At 45.2% G+C, this 18,602-nt stretch overlaps 2 protein-coding genes and 1 long non-coding RNA gene across 17 annotated transcripts in view; 1 reads left to right on the top strand and 2 right to left on the bottom strand.

Annotated features, from left to right (window-relative positions):
- Positions 1 to 6: 6 nt before the first annotated feature.
- LOC148055892 (uncharacterized) lies at positions 7 to 6,173 on the top strand. The gene is made up of 3 exons (XR_015704841.1): positions 7 to 158; positions 5,470 to 5,645; positions 6,102 to 6,173. It is a non-coding gene; the product is annotated as an uncharacterized LOC148055892 (long non-coding RNA).
- Positions 6,174 to 11,914: 5,741 nt separating this feature from the next.
- MLNR (motilin receptor) lies at positions 11,915 to 15,669 on the bottom strand. The gene is given in 7 exon segments (XM_087758757.1): positions 11,915 to 12,144; positions 12,147 to 12,227; positions 14,358 to 14,432; positions 14,435 to 14,545; positions 14,548 to 14,821; positions 14,823 to 15,224; positions 15,658 to 15,669. Coding segments are annotated over 7 exon segments (1,185 nt in total).
- Positions 15,286 to 18,602, bottom strand: part of FNDC3A (fibronectin type III domain containing 3A) — a 125,639-nt gene continuing 122,322 nt past the window's right edge. For all 15 annotated transcript variants that reach the window (XM_087756761.1, XM_087756755.1, XM_087756758.1 and 12 more), the window contains one exon: positions 15,286 to 17,796. In XM_087756761.1, the coding sequence (XP_087612887.1) occupies positions 17,482 to 17,796 (315 nt within the window). In that variant the 3' untranslated portion in view covers positions 15,286 to 17,481. The remainder of the gene's footprint in view (positions 17,797 to 18,602) is intronic.

Here is an 18,602-nt window from a genome sequence, read left to right as displayed (position 1 = left end):
CGGCTTGCCAAACAGGTGGCTTGTAGCATGAGGTTTTCTGTTTGTCGGGATCATCTCTGTTGCGCCCTGCTAAATGTCTTGCTAACTTAACTGCCTTGGTTAAGTGTGTGAAGAATCGTGTTCCTTTCTGTCACTGCTGCAGCACTGCTGTTCTTCAGGTGAGATGTTACACCTGCAAAACCCATCCTTTCACCCACGCCGCTTGCTTCCTCTGGGGAGCAAGAGCAGAGCTTCCCCAGGCATCGTTTTGTTGGTAGAAACCAAGTCTTTCCAGTGCGGATTTATTATATGGTGATTACACCTGTGTAGGAAAATGAGCAAGGCCTTGTTTGTATAGAGCAAGTTATGGAAGCAGATATTTTTCCTTCTTTAAAGATATGTTGTGGCTGCTGTAACTAGTTGATGACAGCCAGCAGAGATACCAAAACTTTCCGTCACGTATGAATCAACAGTCAGACTTGGGAAGACTGGCTCTGGGGTTGCTACTTTGGCTATCTAAGGCCATGGTGAGAGAAAGGTTGGAAGAGAGCAGAAAAGGGTTGGGTTTTTTTTTTTCTTTCTTTCTTTGTTTCTGTGTTTTTTATTGTTTTGAGTGGGGTTTTTTTAAACAATCTTTATCTTGATTTGAGTCAGTAATGAAGGGTATATTTGCCTCTTGGATATCAAGGCACTGGGCTCCTGAAAGATGAGCTAGTTTGATGGGATTTGACTACCTCTGTTCCTGGGCTAACAGGTTAATGGATGTTAAATTAGAATATACTTAGACTTCATATTTCATATCTTTTCTTTTATGAAGATCATTACTTGTAATTAACTGGATAATTCTTACTGATTATAAAAGGGCTGTAGTATGCAATAGCTTCAAGATTTTGAAACTTAATACAAGGGAGTTACTTCATCCCAAAACCGTGTACATTTATAAAGAAACAATGGTTTGTGGAAGGAATGTGATACATCCCTGAAAATGGTTGAGGTATCCGTTGAAAGTACATGAAGTCTTATGGTCCCAGGAGGGCTGTGGGCAGAGTCTGGAGTAAAGAAAAAGAGGAGGAGAATCAGCTGTATGTTGCAGTCATTAAAAATAAATGCCCAAATCCTTTTCCAGGAAATAATTCTCAAAGAGCAGGCTTTCAGAAAGAACCCGGTGCCCACAGAAGGCCACTCTGGCTTTTTGCCTGTTTTTGTGGGTCAAATCTCCTGACAATGCTGTGGAGAGATGAAGAACAGACAACGGTGCTAGCAGGCAAAACTGCTGCACAGTTGAGGTGATGTTCGCATCCCTCAATTAGTTTGCTACTTGGGTTTCCCCTTCTTTTTCTCTGGCAAGAGACTCTTTTCCTGAAGTAATGCATGTGGGATTCAAGACGAGTAGGGTTTTTTCCTCCTTGGGAACTCTATTAAAAATAATTACTATTCAGAGAAAGATCTGAAAATGCAGCTGAAGTTGCCCTTGTGATGTTTCCAGGAACATTAAATCAGGATGCATTTGATGGAGTTCCTGAAGTAGCTGGGCCTGACCGCAGAGGCAGTATCACCCTGTCTCAGAAGTGCTTGCCCCAAAGTGTGGACTTCTTGCTGGGGAAACAGTGCGGCAAAAGTATGCTTGTGAAAGTCATCTCCCTCTGAAAGTTACGGTTGTGGGTGTTTGTGCAAGTGCCGTGTTTAATATACTTTAAGTTCTTTGTGCTTAATTCGGATGTAGTTTAATTGTACTGGTATTTTACCCTCTGAAGAGAATTCAATGTTTGTGTACTGCTGTGAAAGTGTGAGAGAAGCAGGAAGATGCCCAAGACTGACATACCACTTCATGCCTAAGCAAAATTAACTGTTTGTCTGCTGCCTCATCTCCCTGCTCATGCTGTAAAGCTGTGATGTTTGGGTTGTGTTGGCTCTCTGAACAACTGTGGTTAACTGGGAAACAATTTTGGCTGTTTTTTATGTAGTGGCTAAGAATATAGTTTGAGACTTCAGTGCTGTTTACCCTTGCAGGAGATGGCAGCTGCCTGCCTGGACATGTCAGCCAGACTGGAAGGGGGTCCCAGAAAGTTATTTTCTGCAACAGGTGGCTCAGCTGCAAATGGTGCAGCTGGAGCAAGAACCAGAGCCTCGGCTACTATGCTCTACTTTCTGGTGTTATGACAGATTTGGGGTTTGTGCTCTGGCAGTTTATTCAGCTTTCACCATATGCATCTGGAGGGATCAGCCTTCATTAATAAGCTTAGCTGGGCTTCATGGTCTGTATAAACCAAGGCACCTACCAATGACCTATGGGTGTTTTGACCAGAGCCTCTGTGGTGGTGTGTTTAATGTCTCTGCCACTTTTTCCAAATATCAGGATATGTAAAAGCTGTTCTGTGGCTAAATTTTCAGAGATAAATCCGTAAACTGCTGTCATGTATGAAAAACCAAAATAATTATTCAGAGCCAATGACTATAAAATCCCATCTTGAAGAGTTTCAGAAGTGAGTCCTAGACCATCTGGAATTAAAGGGCTAAAAAGGACTGAAATCCTGAGGACATGACCTAAAGCAATACAGAATCTTTTGTGAGTCACGAATAAAGTCAATATAAGTCTAAAAACTAGATGAGAGCATGAATTAAGTTACGAATTGTTTCTTTTTGAGGATCCTTTTGTTTCTTCTATGGTGTAAAATGGATTCCAGTGTTGTGCAAGTTACTGCTTGTTGCCTGACTATCTAAGATGAACTTTTTTCCCATTCGGAAAATTTCCTTTCTAGACCCAGTCTTTATGAAAGACTACAAAAAGATGTGTGTATTTCACTTACCAATCTCCCAAATGCATCTGGACCATTGCTGAAAGCAGAGGAGAGAGATTTTTGTGTTAAAATAGACCTGCAGCAAGCTAAAGGGTGACACCTTTCAGTACGATCATCCCCTGGTATCCCAAAATCAAACCAACGCTTGCAAGAAGTCTCACTGCTCTGTTAGATTTTGTAGTGTTTTTTCCACTGTGTTGGAGAATTGGCTTCTCTCACCAGTAGCTTGTTGATTCAGACCACAGTATTTGACTGAAGTGCTTCCACTCACAGCTGGGCATGGAGGTGGGGTTTTCAGGGGTCAGCAAGCCCAAAATAAGTGGAAATCAACTTTACAGCAACAGTCACCTGTAAGTTGAAGTTACCTCATTGTTCGGGAGTCTTCCTCATAAGAGGGGAGGCCGCGCGATCTGTAGATATGTCCCATCCTATGCTGGTTTTTCATCTGATTCTGATCTTGAATTTGAAAGCTCTCAGTGTACTGGGACTAAGGGGTTTGCTGCTCCTGTGTGCTTCCCACCAAAAGCTGCAGCTAAAAGCTAGAGGGCAGCTGACAACAGCATCTGTGTGGAGTGTGAGGAGGGTGCTCATTTACTGCAGGACCGGGAGGGACCATGTCAGTCCTGAAAATCTGTCAAAAGGAGAACGGCACCGACCCTAATGCAGAAAGCATCCCTGCCCAGGGACTAAGTGTGCTTCTTTTGGTGAGGTGTCAGTGGAGAAGAAGATGGTAGAGGAACATAATGAGGAAAAGGGGTTCTTAGCCTCGCTGTCCCTTTTATATACAATTCAAGGCAATTCAGCCTTTCCAGTCAACCAGCACGTTAGCCTCCGAGCTGCCATTTTGAGTATGTGACTTTACAGATCGGCAAGAATTTCTGGATGAGCCTTTTCTGCTTGAATCAGACCTGCTGGAAAAACTTACTGCGTCTCTCAACTGCTGCAGCTTGTTTCTGCATCTCTGTCTTAAAAACCCAATTCATTCAAGTGATTGATTGCTTAACACCCCTCTCCCCCTGCCTTTTTCTTTACTTGGCAGACCCATTTGCTAAGATTTCTCATTCTAACTGCCCCAGAAGGCTCTCATCTCTGATGTATTATGTTTTGATCTGGTAGATGAGAGAAAGCCCGTTCCTAAAGCTGACTCTGCCAAAATGTGCTTTGGAAGTTGTCATGTCAAATTGTCACATCACTTGCGTTCTCAGACCTCTGACATGTCTCCATCTGTGAAGGTACCCTGTGATACCTTCAGCGCCACAAAGCTGTGATTGTCTTGGCTCATGCACTTAAGGATTTTACCCTTTTGAATAATTTAATAGCCATTCAACATAGCAGCGTTTGCAGTGTTAACTCAGATTTTACTGAGCTGTCTTGCTGGGCTTTTCTGGTGCTTCTTGCATCACCTTTATCTTGATGATATCCATGGACTGAGAATCTCATTTCTCATCACTACCTGTTTGCATATCTTTTTGGGGTTGATTTGCTGAGCAAACTTATTCCCGCATTGCAGTTACCTGCTTTGTGGTGTCTTTCTGCATCTGTGCACTTCAGGTTTTAGATCCTGAAATATGGTTTCCTGCACTACCATTCACCCTCTTAATGCGGGTGACTTTACACTTATCCTAAGGTCTTAGCTGGGGTATAATGATCTGCAGTGAAGCTGATTATCTGTTTCAAAACTAGTAAGAAGGGAGCCCCTGAGAAGAACTTACTGTGCTTAATTCCTGGAGTTTTGAATCTTTAGTCATCTCTAGTAGTTCTACGCTGACCTTTGGTTTGGCTTCTGGATTTAAAAAATAAAAAAGAACCCTCCTCTGAGAAAGCTTTATCAGTGAGCTGTTAAACATCACTAACAGCTAGGCCCATCAGTTCATACAGGAGATATCTGCTATTTGTTTATACCATGCAAATGCAACAGGCTTTTTTTTTTTTTTTTTTAATTTCTGCAAGCCATGCTTAAGGCGTTTCTGCTGGTGATGTGTTTTTTGACAACTCATTAGAAGAAAGTTTTTTGTGCTGCTGTCAAGCAAAACCGGGTACATCTTTCAGCCTCATCAGTCTGTTAAGTATGAAAAAATATCTGTTAATCTAATAATTGAAATGACATCAAGCAAACAACCAGGAATTAATTACATTAATGAAAACAATTATGAGAGGAAAATAAATCAATTTATAAGCAAGATGGGAATTTCTTCCTTCCGGTGCATTGCATTAAGAAGGGGTTGCATGTACCCCTGTTGGAGGACAGGCCCTCACCTAGGGACGGAGGCATCTGCTGCACATCAGCTCGGCTACAGCTCAGTGCTCCAATGGGATATAAATGTGGGAGCTCTGATGCTCTGGACTTAGAGTTGAGTTTGCTGGTGCTCTGTTTTCCACAGCTGCCGTGTTTCATCGCTGTGACAGATGCGCTCGACTCCTTGACCAAACTATTGGCAGGTTGGTTCAGGCTCCAAAGGAGGTAAAGGCCTCAGCCGTAACCAGGTCAAGAACTTCTCTAGTTCCAAGCTGTTCTCTGAAAACCCACACAGGAACAGGGCGACACGGTGAGCATCGATGCACGTGGGCTTGGAAACTGGAACACCGATCATGCAGTTAGCACATGAATAGCAGGGGGTTCTTTCAAGACTCATTTATCAAGGAACAAAAAGTTGTGGGTACAAGGAGTCTCATGCTTATCTTTCCATTGCAGGTAATTTGACCATGAGCCAACCACTTTATTCCATAACTAGGACAGCCTGAGTGAGCCACCTTTGAGCTCTCCCTGCTAAGGAGCTGGCTGTACAGCGGTGATCTCCCCTTGAACTGGGACACCTCTTAAGGTTACTCCTTGAGGCTGAGAGACCCCTTACCAACTGCAGACCTTTGGTGAGTGACCAATATTGCACATGACCTTGAATTATAGCGCACTAAGATTTTGTATTGGTAACTTTGAATCATTATTATATTGCAGTAAGTAACAGAGCGAACCTTGCCATTGAACTTTAAGTCTCACTTTTACAACACCTTACTGCAATAAAACCCCTTTTGCTGCAGGAGAGAGGGAAACTCAGCCTCTTTCCAGATTCCTCTTCTGTGGCTGTGGACAGCCTCTGCTTTCACAGGGTTAAAACACAGCTTGCAATACAGCACAGACAAAGAGCAGACAGAAATTCAAATTGGGGAACAGATTTCCTTGTTAAGATGGGCAAAATTTGTTGCACAGGAGCTACACACTTGTTGGGCCTTATGCTTCCCTTCGTAATCAGTTTAGCTGCAGGCCAGTCCGTGCTGGTATCCTTGATTTATAGCAGAAGCCAGGCTGTTTTTTTGTTGCTTTTACAGGCTTCCTGGAATTGCTTTGCAACCTCTGCAGAGCTTCAGAGTGCAGAAATGCTGCAGAGTCCTGCAGTGCACAGGTACCCCCGATGTAACAGCAGGCAGGTACTGAGTCTTGTGGGGCTGTCATGGGCTTCATGACGCTCAGCAGGAGTCTGACATCATAGCTGAGTTTCTGAGAGCACTGACATAGAGGTGACTCACTTCCACTGTGGCAACTATAAGACCCATTAGTGGCTGCTGCCTGGGAGGGCAGGGTATGAGGGCACCTGGGATCCCACCTTGTCATGTAGGATATCTTAAGTAAGTTCTGAGGGGGGGGGGGAAGTTACTTTTATCCTTTTGCTGCCTTTTATCTCCTAGTCTGGCCAGGGTGGCTGTCGTCTCTGATACAGCGACTGCACCACCCTCCAGAGGGATCTGAGTGCCTTGTGTAGCATCCATGCACTGGTGGCGGTTCTCCTTCCATTCCAGGTAAATACACCCTCTCATCTTGTTTGCATTTCTGCCTCTCCATACTGGTTTCAGTGATTTCTGGGTGATGCGTCTCAGGCTGGTTTACTGTGCTGAGTTTGGGCTCTTTGTTGCTAATGACTGGTATTTGGTGAAGTCCCAGGTTTAGGGCACTGTATGTTATACCTGACTTGGAACTCAGCTCCGGCTTTGGTTTGGAGACTTGACAAAAAGCATCACAAGAAAGGTGAGTTCTTAAGGAGAGATCTGAAGGGTGATGATGATTAGCTTTGAGGGCATTTAGGGGGGACCTCTTCCCAACCATGCAAGTGGCCTGGGGCACCAACACTATTGTCTGGGAACTCCTTCCACCCACCCGCAGCAAATGTGGATATGGAGATGGGCATCACGGGGCGCTTGGCAGCAGCGTCAGCTCTCTGAATAGCAGAGAGAGAGATGACTGACAAGGAGAGGGCAAAGCCATGAAGTGCCTGAAAGGTGAAGAACAACTTGTTTTAAAGCTGACATATTTATGTCATGTCTTGTGCTTTTGTTTATTTTTTATTTTTATTTGTGTTTATTTTTATTTAGTGTTTCTGTTTGAAGCCCTCAGGCCCCACCAACTTTGCTGGGGATTGAGCATTTCCCCTGCTTCCATGTCTGCCAGGGTCACCTGATTTCTTGGTTTTAAACTATGTTCTTCACTGCACTTCAGGGGGCTCAGTTCTTGCCCGCTTAATTGAAGTGTATCTATTACTTTTTGACTTCCTGACAATGGTATTATAAATGATCTATTGCATTTAAACATGTCCGAGAAATTGGTTGAGGCCTCCTTGCATTTTTGCTGTGCTCGGGGGATGTTTCATTGTTCTCAGAAGATTCCCCGGAAGGCTCATGGAGTCTCAGAGCATCTTCCCTAAAACTACACTCTGCCCTGTTATTTCTCAATGTATCTCAACGTATGGCATTGAAGAAGTGGTAACCCAGAGTTATGTGGTGTCATGTAGTTAGGACAGCTCTCCCTGTGAGGTCAGACAGCCCTTCTCCGAGGCACCAAGGGAAGCCATGAGCCCCCTGCCTGCCATGGGGGCTGGTGAGCTCAGCTGTGCCTGCCAGGGAGGGAAGGAGAGCAAGGGCCTCTGAGTGAGCCTCGGGCACCTCAGGAGGCTCCAGCTGGCCGGTCATAGCACGAGGGCGTGAGGCGAGACCTCCCCACGCAGCAGCTGGGGTGGAAAGTAGAGCCTCTGCTGAACGTTGACCTTGTGGGTACGTCCTTGGCTGCACCCAGGGGACGTGCTGGGGCTCGAGGGTGGCTGTGGGGTGGGACGAGGAGACGGGCAGCTGGTTGCCCACTGGGGAGCTCCAAGAATGACGTCTGCTTATTTTCCTTCATATTCCTCTCGGAAAGAAAAATGAGTCCAAGGAATCTAAATGTGTGACACTGAGTTACACCTGACAGGCTAGATTGAGGGAGGCAAATCTGCTCCCAGCAAGAGTCCTGAGTCTTTCTATGCTCAGTACTCTGCGCTGAGACCTTCTGGTGACAGCAAAAGTGGAAACCCTGGCCTGAGATGAGCTGAGTAGAAGGGACTTTGCATATTGGCTCACAGTTTGCCTTGAAGTGTCATGGGAAAAGGGAAGACACTTGGAAATTAATCTCGTGCCCTGCCTTTTTGCCTGAGCCATGCTCAGTTCTGGGGGCCCCAGGACCGGTGGCTGTGTGGGGGGGATGGGATCCATGCTACCACAACAGCTGCTCTTCCAAGGTGAACTTTCCCACCTTTAACTGCTAACCCAGACTGAACTGAGATTTGTTGTGGCCACTGGGAGTTTGAGGTTGGGTTTAGTGCCTCAAACCTGAAGGCACATAAAGCAAGGGCTTCCTCCCTCTGTGTCTTGGGGGAAGAAAAGCACCCAGCTCTCACCACCAGCTCAACAGCAGCCACTGGCAGCCTGGACGTGACCCTTGGCAGAAATATTTGTCGCAGAGAACTTCTGAAAGGGAGATAAATGAATCTGTCAGATGAGTCGTGGCTGGGAGGAGGAAAGGGAAAAGAAAGAAAGGCAGGCAGGCAGACAGGGTTATCCATGCTCCACAGCAAGGGAGGAAGATGCCAAATCGAGTCCAAAGGGGGAGACAGAAGCAGGGGGGCTCACCTTGGAAAAAGGGTGGCATGCAGACAGGGTGACCTGGGGGAAAGACGAAGCAAGGACAGAACTGTCAGCCCCGCTGCTCTCTGTCTTCCCCCTGGGTATGTGCCACCCCCACACCGGGTGTGTACCACTGGACTTCTGCTTTCCAAGGGGACCTAGCTGGGTGCCCCCCGGGTGACACGTGGAGGCTGGGGGAGGAGGTCACAGTCCTCGCACCCAGCCCTGATGCCAGAATCCCCCAGACAGTGGCATGCGGGGAATGAGTTGTCCGTGGGATGCCCCAGGGCTGCTCTGTGCATCCCCAGGTGGGTCTTTGCTGATGCCCCAGGCTCGTCACAGCATTGTGCTTTTTCCCTGGAAGGATCCCACAAAGCTGGTGCCGCTATCCAGTTTCTGGCAATTACTTCTTGGAATGGCGGCATTTGGAAACTGATGTTTAAAGGTTTCAGTTCCTTGCAGGAGATCCCCTTGGAAGAAATCTTGTTTGCTTGGTTCACAGAACTTCCGAAGAGACAGAGGAAAGGAAAATAGGATTTGTTTGTCCTTTTGTAATAAAGCACTGTGAAATTCTTTGTAAATTATAAAACATCTGGTAAAAAAACAAATGCAGAGGCTCCACAAGGACCAGAAGAACTATTTGTTTCCAATCCAGAAAAAGTTTTAGTTTAAACTGAGTACATTACACCTCTGTATGTATTTTGCTGCATGGGAAATAAGCAATAAACCCTGAAGCATCAGCTTAATTAGGAGTGAAAGATGCTTTGACTCCCTTATGAGCATCAACACATGCAGATCGGGCTATCTGATTAAAGAGAGAGGAGAAATATTGGTTCTTACAGTAAGCAGCAACTAGTTTTCCATGTTTATTTTTAAAATACAAATTCCATTTTTAGAATAGATATCTAACAGCAATTGTCTAATTTAAATAGTCTAATACATATTTAATTTAGAGTCATATTAAGTGAAATGGTGACATGGTGTTATCACGTTGCAAGTGAGGTTATGTTAGAGCCAGGGAATATCATACCCCTAATTTATTGTGGAGTTGTATATACCATGTATTGCTGTTTAATGAATATGGAAATTAGAAAATAGGAAGAGTGGCAGGGAGTGACTTTCTGGCGCTTTCCCCAGCAGTACCCATTGCAGTGGCTGCTGCTTTCCCTGTTTCTGATACACCGGGATCGTAAGTATGAGAAAACTTGACTATAGTTAGAATGAACCTGGGTCTTATCAGCGGGAATAGTTAACTGAAGTTAACAGAATATGCAAACATTTTCCCAATAACTTCAGCAGCTTTGTTTATGCCTGCCTAAAGGGACAGCCTACCTGCTGTGACAAACTACAGACTTAAAAGCAGGTATCAATAAATTTATTAAGCAGTCCCAGCTGCCTTCAGAGCGGGCTTGCGGGAGGCTGGATGCACAACCAACCACAGGTAGATCTCGTACTAACAAGCTGCTCATTAGAGACCATCACTCTTCTTTCTCTGTCACAGCTGTTTAGACTGTAAAGCTTTCACAAGCTTTATGTGCCTGCATCAAGCTAGTAAGATTTCGCAGATGTAGCCTCCCTCCCAGAGAAGGGTTTCCATGGATTTTCTGGGTGTCTTTTCTCAACTTGCCCTTGAGCTACCAGATATTTTTCTTTCCTTTTCTTTTTTTTTTTTTTTTTTTATATTGTGATGTTTGGCAGTCAGCGGTGGGCGCCTGGCAGCTCCTCAAGTGTGGGGCAGGTGGTCTGAGCATTGCCCGAGGCTGCAGGTCCCTGAGTGGGAGAGGCCGAGCTGTGGCTTTAGGCTACGGTCCGTGGGAGGACTTTCTTTCCACTCTGTTCAGAAAGACCTGTTCACATGTTTAAGAATGAACGGGTTTAGATCCCTTTCAAACTTCAGGTGTTTAATTTTGGTTCAATGTACAGTCACGCTCTAACAAGTGTCCAGGGTCAGTCGTGGGCTGTGCCAAACCACCGATTTTCCTTCCTGTGCATTTCACCGTAACTCAGTTTTCTCTTAAGACACAGAGTACCTCGACATGCTTTTTTTTTTTTTTACCATCCCTTCTTTGTGCTTTTCTTTTACATCCCATCATTTTCTCTCTCTTTTAAAAATTATCAATATCACCATCATTTCCTTCTCTCTGCCTGGCAAAGTTGCCCTGCACCTCTAGTCCATTTTCCCTTCTATTTTATAGCCTGTACAGAAACTACTTCTGAAATACTTCTTTTAAAGATAGTCTGGCTGCACCTGAACATGGAGTTCGTACTAAATCGTATAGTTTAAGTTTGTATTTAAAATCTTTGGAGCAAAATTCGTGAGTTCGTTTTTGACTTGCAGTGCAGCGTTGCGTAGCAGTAAGTCCTGGGCGCAGTCCAGCATGTTGGGTGATGGGTCTCGTCTGTGGCGAGACGGGTTAATTCGGTGTGTTATTTGCACACGTAGTACATAATGTGACGCAGTGGACACATACTGCTAATGTTACCCAAACGCTATGGGTCTATCGTGAGGAAGCGATCAGGGATATCTGAGCTCTTACAGACACAGGGGATTGGTTACTGGTATATAAATAAGAGACCTTATTTGATCGCATGGGTCAGACCAAAAGGGTTAAGCCCAGAGGCTGCTGAGCAGAGGAGACTCTTTCCCAAGGGAAGAGTCAGTGAAACCGTCTGGGGAAACTCCCTTCATGATTACAAGACCAGGTACTTTGTCCCCTTCTTCCAAGGATGTTTAGGGTGGGGGGTGATTTCTTTTGCGTCCATCTCCTTGCAAGACTGTTTCGTAAAATCTCATTTATAAGAAAACCATTTTAAAATGGCAAAGGCTGTCTGGGACTTATACCCATTACTGCACCCAAGCGGAGCTGCTACCTCAAACTCCCTCCTCCTTTGTGGTCTTTGATGTTATGATTTTTAGAAAATACTAGAAACTGCACAAAACACATGCAATGAACAACATGTAATAAAACGAAATCACAGTTTCACTGGCAATTTACTCCATCTTTTCCTGTTGAGTTAACTTTCACGAGTTGCACATCATGCTCACTACTTTATGGTCCCTGCTTGCTCTGTTAACAAACACACAAGTATTTCAAAATACGAACGGTTACAAAACACCATGCAGCCTGACAAATGCCCATCCTTTTGCCACTCTCCCATGAAACGGGAGTTCCCTTCCTTTGCAGAGAACGCCTGGAAAAGTGCAGGCTGCAGCCTCAGAAGCTGGTGGCGTACTCGTTTCTTGTCCTAGCACTGGTCTCTGCGTAGCCGCCAGCGTCTTTCGTTACGGTGAAAGCCCTTTCCGCAGCTCGGTGTGGCAACAGCAGCTTGTAGGCTGCCGCCCTGTTCTTCTTCGAAATGAGGTTGTAGAGGATAGGGTTGAGGGATGCGCTCAGGTAGAAAAGACACAGAGCGAATATATTAAAGTACTGGGAGAACAGCGTCATCGGGTGTCCTGGGTGTTTATAAATGTGATCCTGCCAATGTGGAAAGGCAACCAGCAAATTACAAAGGCCAGAACCACCACAGCTCTAAGACAAAATAACACATGCGGTAGTTAAGGAGCAAGTTAACTTCTCAACCATCCAGTAAACTAAATTTTACATGGCTGATTTTGCAGGTTCTTCTAACCACTGCAAGTGATATATAGAAATGATGGCATTAAATTTTTGGAAAACCATGAAAATGGGAATAGCATCAAGTCTGACTGTTAGTCTTTGGATTAAAAGGTAACTGGTAAAATCTTCAGCTAAACCATGAGATGAGTTTGCTGAGAAAAAATGTAAACAACTAACCGTGATGTATCATCCGTATAATAACATCAAGCACAAAAAAGATTCTCCTTGGCAACGTCTGTGATGCCACGCGTGTGATATGAAAACGAAATTCAGAATCAGAAGAGGTGGTTTTGCAGAAGCGCACAGCAGCTCCGTTCGCTACAGAGCTGTCCTTCAGTATGTCTACAGTACTGGAAAAGCCCGTAGCGTAAGGGCTGAACCTCGGCCGCCCAAGCTCCCACTGAATTTGCGCTGTTGTAATGGGATGGTTGCTAACTTAAAGGCTTACAGTGTAGTTGGTCTATTGATTTTTTTTTTCCACTGAAGCTCCTACAGGTATCCCAACACAACTACTGCTGGAAACAGATATTTGACTAGATGGATCTCTAGCCTGAGTCACTCCAGCTCTTCTCCTGGTCTGGTGTGGTGTTTTAGCACACTACAAACAAATACAAACACTCTTGCAATAGCAACATAGGAGGAGCAGATGAGGAACAATTACATAAACGTATTACTGTATTCATATTTTTAATTATTTTTGTTTATAAGTGCACATAAGTAAAACAAACAATCATTTATGGAGCATCCTTGGTGCTTCTCAGAGCTTTAAAAAAAAAAAAAAGGGATATAGCCAAAGCAAGTTTACGCCTGAAATACATCACACGCGTAGTGCTGCTGGCTCTTGGAGATGAGGGGGGAATTGGTCTGGTCCCGTGGATTCTGAGGAGATCACGGACATAGGTGTTTCTGTTGGTAAACCTTGTGCCTACGCCAATGTAAATACCTTCCTCAAAGAAGTTAGTGAAAGGTACTCTCTTGGGCTTATTAGTTTCTTTTGTTTGTGCTATGCTATTTCCATCCTGCTGATTACATCCCTGGTAAAAGAAGTCTCTCATGTAGCATGTAAAACCTTCACTAAAGGCAGAAAAAAAAAAAATAACCAGGACATTTTGTTTTATGCTCATTAATCAATAGTTGGATTTCTTTTTTCTTTCCTTTTTTTTTTTTTTTTTTTTTTTTCCCCTTCAGATCAGTCACTGTTTACAAACTGTAAAGCCCCAGGGCGGACTGCGGTCTGGGTAACGAACGTATGACTGAGAAAAATGAACTAAAAATTAACAGCATCCTACATCAGCAGGAAGCGCTTTGGTATTATGTGCTGTGCCAGGGGAAGTTTAGGTTGGCTATTAGGAAAAACTCCTTCACTGAAAGGGCAGTCAGGCACTGGAACAGGCTGCCCAGGGAAGTGGTTGAGTCTCCATCCCTGGAGGTATTTAAAAGACGGGTGGACGTGGTGCTTAGGGACATGGTTTAGTGGTGGACTTGGCAGTGCTGGGTTAACGGTTGGACTCGATGAGCTTAAGGGTCTTTTCCAACCTTAATGATTCTATGATTTGTCTGCAAGCGGCTCGTAAGGGTTAAGCTGCTGTTTTTCAGCCTGCTTGGGGTTGCCCTTGGGTTTACTCCTAGGAGAACTATGAAAGACCACTAAGAAAATCAAACTTATCTTTCAGAAGCAGAATTTTACTACCCAGAGGTGTTGCTGCCCACTGGAAGAGACTACTGACGTTACCACAGTTATTCTGAGGTCGCAGACTACCTTGTACTTGGTTCTCCCTGGTAAAATTCAGAAAAAGGGTATATCTACAGAAGGCAGTCAGGCTGCTGGATGGGCAGCGCTACACCATGGTAGGTGAAGCCTCAGCTGCGAGGGAGAGAAATCCCCACCGCAGCAGTCCCCAGGAGTGCCGCAGGGCTCGGCGGTGTGGCTGGGGTGTTCCCCTGCGCCATCCCTACCCTGCGCCGGAGCTGCGGAGGCTGCAGCCCCGCTCCTCGCCCCAGCCATGGCCCACAGCCCTGGGGGGATGGAGGAGGGACTCACCCGAGATCTTGACGGTCTGGCGGTGCCCCTTCTCCTGGAGGACCACATCGGGGGCCCGCGGGCAGGCGTTGCTCCCCACGGCTCCTGGCTGATGGAGCCACAGAGGACGTTGAGGCAGATGACAGGCAGGACGAAGTAGGAGGTGCTGACCCAGAACATGGTGGCCAGCAGGCCGGACTCCATGGCCGCGGGGCAGGCTTGCACTCGCGGCTGAAGTCGGTGTGGTTGTCAGGCTGCTCCGCACCGACCAGGAAGAAGAACGGGCTGGCGGAGAGGAAGGCGAAGGCCCAGAGGACGCTGATGACAGCCCTCACCCGGCACTTGGTGACAACCACCGTGGCCTTGAGGGGGAAGTAGATGGCGAGGCAGCGCTCCACGGTGGGGGCGGTGACGTGGAGGATGGCGCAGTAGGCGCAGCCCTCGCTGAGGCGGTGGCAGAGGCAGCACAGCAGCTGCCTGAAGGGAAATCCAGGGCCAGGAGCGCCAGAGGCGGTAGAGGTCAAAGGGCAGCCCCAGGAGGATGAGCAGGTCCGAGGCAGCCACACGGCCCAGGCAGAGGGTGGTGGCGGTCTTCACGTCGCGGTAGCCGCAGATGACCAGCTCTGTCAGGATGCAGCCGACCACGAGGAGCCCCAGGCAGACGGCCATGACAGGGCCGAGTGCCCGCACCAGCAGTGCCAACCACAGCCGCTCGTTGCACGGCGGCCACGGCCAGGGCTCGCCCTCGCTGCCCTTCCCGCCGCCGCCCCAGATGCCGCTGGGGGATGCGGCCGCCTCAGCCCCCTCCGCCGCTGCCACCCTGCCGGGGGCAGCGTCGCTCCTCCAGGGGTGCTGCCCAGCTCCCGGCCACCCCTCAGGTGCCACCGCCTGCGGGAAGGGCCCGCGGCTCGGGAGCAGTGTTACATGCAAACGGGACGGACCAACGACAACAAAAAAGAATGATACTTTTATTTTTTCCACAGATTTTTAAAGATACTTTGCTACATAGTTTATGTAATTTTCTATCAGACTATACAGGTTCGTCTTCATGGAGCCCGACGTTGTACAATTGTAAAGTGATATGTTTGGTAGTGTATCTATAACGTTTTAAAAAGTTTAGAGTTTTTTTTATCTATTTTTGGAATGTACAGTATATGAGGTAAAATTAAGATTACATTAAAAACTGTCTTCAATGCAGTAATATGCACTGAGGCTCAAATGGCAAATACACTATTAAATGACTATCAAAAATAGGAGCTCATTTGATTTTTACTATGAAAAACATAAGTCACTGCAGATTAACTGTAGTAACAAATCTCACCGCTTTAGACATTCAACCCTAAGAAATCTCTGGGCTGTTACACGCAACCTCATTTGCACTGCCAAACACGGCACTTTTAAGAAGGTTCTAGAAAACATCAGTTATCGTGGTATCCTGCGGGAAGGTATCAGCCTATACGTACAAATGACAAATTGGAAATAAAATGTAAACATACAGTACGTTTTTAAAGACAGATCATTCTCGCCACGTGGAGGCCAAGTTCTTCGCCATTTCTTTTTTTTTTTTTTTTTAAAAAGAAAACGAAACTCAGCAACGTTATTCTACAGCACAGATCATTGGACGTATAAACAATTACAATACATGCCCGTTCTAATATAAGAGAAATTCTTCAGAGATCTTCAAAGCACAAGACAGAGGTTCCTTTTTTTATTATTATTAAGACCGACAGAAGTGTTTAATACCATTAAAAATGCTAAACTGAACACAACTAGAAGTCGTTAATGATCCACTATCTTGTAACGCAAATAAATTAAAAATAGCTAATTACAAAGTGTATAACAAATAACGTTAAGTGTGATGAGACAAGGATTTTTTTCTTTTTTTTTTTTTTTTTTTTAAAGATAGTTTCACTACAAGCTGTGTGTCACCGGCAATCATTGACATCTAGCAAGATGTTCAATGGGATACTTGATAAAATTCAGTCTGGTCATTCAAGAACTCACAAATGCAAGCTCACAAAACATTGATGAGTTATGCAATCGCAAAGTGCTCTAATGCAACATTAACTACATGCAATCAACAATTTGGTACAGTATCCAAAGAGACATTACATTAAACATTAGGATCTCAAGAAAAAAGCAGCTTTAAGTTTTCTGGTGCAAATTACTACACTTCGTCTTCGATTTGGTGCCCCAAAGAAAGAAAGAAAAGACAGGAAGAAAACAAACAAACAAAAAAAAAGGCAGTGCTTGATTCGGGTGGATATGGCAAGTGAATGTTGGGGAAACAGCAAAAATTCATGAATTGTTATCTCAAAAATCTATTAACTAGCCAAAATCAGAGGGCAGAGACATCTGTATAAACTGCATCCAATCAAAGGTCGACTTGGGAAATGTGTTTTTCAATTTGAATAATGAGTCTAAGAAGTTCTCTCCCACTCTCCCTTCTATATTCGTAAGAAGTAAAAGAGGCGTTTTTGTAAGTAAACGTCAAATCCTGGGGGTAAGATAAACCACTTGTGCCATCCCCTTGTGGCCTTTCGAAAACATCTACTTGCAGTGAAGAACTCCACATTTATCAGGTAAGAAGCTTCCTTCATGCATACTCTTCCATCCAGTTTATTATTTGCTGCCTGAGAAAAGCCCCTTCTGTTTTTCAGCATAAATCCTGCTTCCCAAATAATTAAGACAAATGAGGAGGTAGAAATACAGCGCTAAATTGCTTTCACAGCATCAGATTAATATTGTATACAGCACAAGTTTGTTAGTGTAAGTTTTAAATGCGATCTACACATTCTTCCCTGTTACGGTAGCAACCCTTAAAAGCGTGGGCCAGGAAACCATTTTTACACTCGTCTGTACTGGTCAAACCCTTTTCCTTAAACACTGCTTGCCTGCCCCATACAGAGTTTGTACTGCAAGAAGGCATATTAAAGAAAAGATTGTATTTCTGTGGCTTGCGTTCTAATGACGTGTGTCAGCCTACACCTACCAGTAAGCATTTTAAAGTGGCTGAAAAGGTTTGCATCAGTCCCAACGCCTGGTGCTAAATGCCTGTTTTTGTAAAAGCAAGAGAACAGAATTACTTTTAGATTATGAGAAAGTAAAATGTAATGGGCAGCGTTCTAAAATAACTCTCTTTTCTTCACTTTATTACGAAGTACTGAATGATAACAGCAATCAGAATGGAAAAGATAGCAAAAAGTGCAAGGATGACAGCAGCACACACTTGGTCGCTCTGGGACCATTGTGTCCTTGCGGTTTGCACAGTGTCCTTGGCGGCGCCGGCCGGCGGTTCAGTCCTCTGAGAGATGAATAGCACTGGGGCGCTGTAGGGGCCGATCAGGTCCTGGTGACCTGCTGTCTCTTGGCACTGGCGAATGGCACACGCGCGGAAACGGTACTCACAGTTCAGCTGGAGGCCTGTGTATCGGAATGACCAGTCCGGACCCTTATAAATCTGGCAATAAAGAAAAAAAACAACACGTCAAACAAAAACGTGTGTCTCTAGAATTCTGTTCATGGTGAAGGTACCTGTAAAAAGGACGACCCCTCGCTAGTGTTTTCACCCCATGCAGAGAAAAATGGACGCAAAGCTCACAAAGGCAATTTAAACGGCATGTAATGTCTTCAGTCCTTTTGGTGAAACACAGGGAAAGAACTCCAAGCGCTTTTACGGCATGATGAGCACGCGCCAAATAAGCTCTGTCAGAAGCCCCAGTGTTAAGGTGTTTTAGTGACCACTTACAACGTAACTACTACACCAGGGGGTGTAATATACAATATCGTATCACAGGATTTTCGGTAATTAACTCTGTATCAAGCTACTTCATTAAGTCTAATCCAATCCAACATACTTTGTTGTAGTTAAGATAGCAGGTGTTTAAAATATTATAATTTATCCCAATAAACGTTGTATCAGGAAAGCCGCAAGGAGTCCTCTCCGTGATTCTGAATTTCACGAGACCCCAGGGCACAGATGACTTATCCAGGGGTCTCTCAGGTGGCTGCTTAACGTGAGTTCGCAACCCTCCAGCATGGAGCACCTAATTCAGTGAAATCTAAATGCTGCTTTCTCAAATTAATTAATTTGGAGCTACGTAAAGGTCCTGTAAAAGTCAACGAAATCCCATGTGGGCTCAATTTTCTGTTCACAGGTGTAGCAATGGGTACTGAGCTATTGGGGGGGCAGCATAGTACAATTTGACTTCTCTCTTTAAACCCCTTCACTCAGCCCCCCCCCCCCCCCCCGTTACCTGGATTTGC

Source organism: Nipponia nippon, unplaced genomic scaffold, assembly GCF_047370975.1.
Source record: "Nipponia nippon isolate SJK-2023a ecotype South Korea unplaced genomic scaffold, ASM4737097v1 scaffold_2, whole genome shotgun sequence".
NCBI classification, from domain to species: Eukaryota; Metazoa; Chordata; class Aves; order Pelecaniformes; family Threskiornithidae; genus Nipponia; species Nipponia nippon.
Note: the sequence above shows the minus strand (reverse complement) of the source record. Positions and strands in the feature narration are given on the sequence as shown.